Consider the following 2470-nt stretch of genomic DNA (forward strand, 5'->3'; position numbering starts at 1 on the left):
GCTCTTGGGGCCCGGACGGATCTTGGCCCTGGGATTCCATCGCGGCCTTCAGTGCCCCTCGCGCGAGTCTGACTTTCCCCCTTCCCCCCCGCGGGTTTTCAAGCGTCCGGGAGGTCCCCTCATCCAGCCCCTACATTTGACAGATGAAAAACCTGAGGCCCGGAGGGGCGGCTAAGGCCCCCCACGGGGCGAGACGCAGAGGTGTGACCGCGGCTTCCCTGACTTGCCCAGATGCCGACATGAGCTTAGAGATCCTCTCGTGAGGGGCTGCAGGAGGCCCTCTGTCCTGGTCCGCAGCGGGAGATGGAGGCCATGCTGCTCGCGGTTCTGGAGGCGGTGCCGGGCGAGATCGCGGCCACGCGCGAGGCCACAGAGGTACCAACGAACTCCTCTTGGCGCCGAAATTTATGTTTGATCCATCCGCCGTCCAGGCCTTGGATCTTGTTGATCGACGTTCCGTCACCTGCTTCTCCTCTCCTAGTAGAAGAACCGTTTACGGGGTGCTTGGCAGCTCTGGGAAGGCGTACGTGTGCTTCGCCTCTTGCCAATACTGCTCGTGTCCGGCCTTTGCGTTCTCTGTGCTTCGGCATAGTGACAGCCAGTTGTGCAAGCACCTCCTGGCCACTTACCTCAGCCTGGCCATGGGGCTGTTCCAGGACCTGAGTGCTTCTAAGGAGCAGCGTTATAGTCTCCTGCTGGCAGCAGGCCTAGCAGGCACCACCTAGAAGTTCACCTGGCAAGGGGCTGTTTCCCTCTTCTCTTCACCTAAAACAGCGATGCTGGACTGAAGGACTAAGTGAGCAGCTAATTAAACACTTATTGTATGCCAAAAAAAAAAAAAAAAAGAATTAAACTGGGACACACAGAGACTCAATGAAATTTATTAGTTCTCCATTCCAGAGTCAAGTAGGCTAATAAAAACAGGTGCAGATATGTTAGAGAATACATTCCACTAAGCAATCTCTTTGATGAATTCAAACTGTCCTCCCTTTATGTATTTATTTATTTGGTGTTAAGTGTAAATTTGTTTGTTGCTCTCCAGATGTTTGGACATCCACTAATTAGCATGTCCCAGTCAACATTTTTATGGATGGTTTTTTACCCAGTGAAAAGAAAGGCTGAACGCCAGCTGGAAAGAAGTCAGGGAACTAAAAAAAACAAAACAAAACACTTTTAAAGTGAAGGTTTCTAGGCTAAAGAGGAAGGGGGGAGGCAGCTAACAATAGTGAGACTGTGATTAGTTGCAGCTCATGCCCCTTTTAAAAGACATTACAACTTATACATCGTCAATAAACATTTAGCCAGAATATGACTCTAAGATTAAGACAAGTCAGAAAAAGTGGGGTGTAGGGTATTGTTTGCTCCCTAGTGTTTAAGTTAATAAAACAAACAAATATAAAAGCTGATATCAGCTCTATTTTCCTTCTGAATTTATCCTGGGTTAAGAGATTCCAAAGGAGAGATCATGGAGAACACTATTTACCTCCTGACAGAGACATGATAGACCCAAGATGTAGAATGAGATATACATTTTGGACATGACTAACATGGACATTTTTTTTCTTGACTATGCAATTTTATTGTTACAAGGTTCCCCTTCCTCTTCAGTTTTAGAGTATGGGGGGTAAGAAGGAGAGAAGAAAAATGCTTGTTATTTTATACAAAATATAATTGTTATTATATACACATTATATACACAGTATAATGCATATTATTAACATGTATTTAGTACATACATGTATGTGAAATTTAGATTATACGTACATTGTGTATATATAATTTAAATATAACACACATGTGTGGTTTCTATAACATATCAGTGACATGTATGTATATACTGTCTAAATAATATATGTTGTATACCATACATATATGTGCATGTGTGATATAAATGTATATGGAGAGAAAGAGTGTGTGATGGTAGATTTCTAGCCTTGGAGTTAAAAAACTCAGGTTCAATTCATGTCCCTTACATATATCTGTGTGAAGTTGAGTAAATCACCTAATTTACTGCAAGCAACTTTCTAAGATTACAAGTTATAAGGAAGCTCACCATTTGCATCTGTGAAAGAGATTTCATGCGTGGGTGTTCCCTCACAAGTGAAATCATAGGCCTAAATGGAAACATTGAGGTTTGTTAAAATTAGTTAAGTTTATGATTTTTAAAAAAAATTTTAAAAATCAGATTAAAAAAGAAACCTTGGTTTCAAACCCAAAAGGAAAAGAAAAAAAAACCCTCTTATATATGCCCATAGAGAGGGGGTGTTAGGATGTGAGAGGATTGGTAGAAAGAAGTTACTCCTGACTGATACAAAATAACCAGGCCTCATATATGTGTGGCATGGTGTGACATAGGTGTGATGTGACCTGATGTTTGATGTGGCATACCATGACAGAGGTATGATGTTTGGGGCATGACAGGTGTGACGTGAAATCAACATGATATAGCATGAGTTGGGCATGGTACACC

At 42.8% G+C, this 2470-nt stretch overlaps 1 protein-coding gene across 1 annotated transcript; it reads left to right on the forward strand.

Moving 5' to 3' along the window:
- Positions 1–296: 296 nt before the first annotated feature.
- ZSWIM7 (zinc finger SWIM-type containing 7) lies at positions 297–853 on the forward strand. The gene is given in 2 exon segments (XM_069097535.1): positions 297–379; positions 382–853. Coding segments are annotated over 2 exon segments (420 nt in total). The 5' UTR covers positions 297–303; the 3' UTR covers positions 726–853.
- The last annotated feature ends 1617 nt before the right edge of the window (positions 854–2470 follow it).

This window comes from Petaurus breviceps, unplaced genomic scaffold, assembly GCF_028583685.1.
Source record: "Petaurus breviceps papuanus isolate PSGF00001 unplaced genomic scaffold, PetGlider_PUasm1.0 37, whole genome shotgun sequence".
Classification (NCBI taxonomy): domain Eukaryota; kingdom Metazoa; phylum Chordata; class Mammalia; order Diprotodontia; family Petauridae; genus Petaurus; species Petaurus breviceps.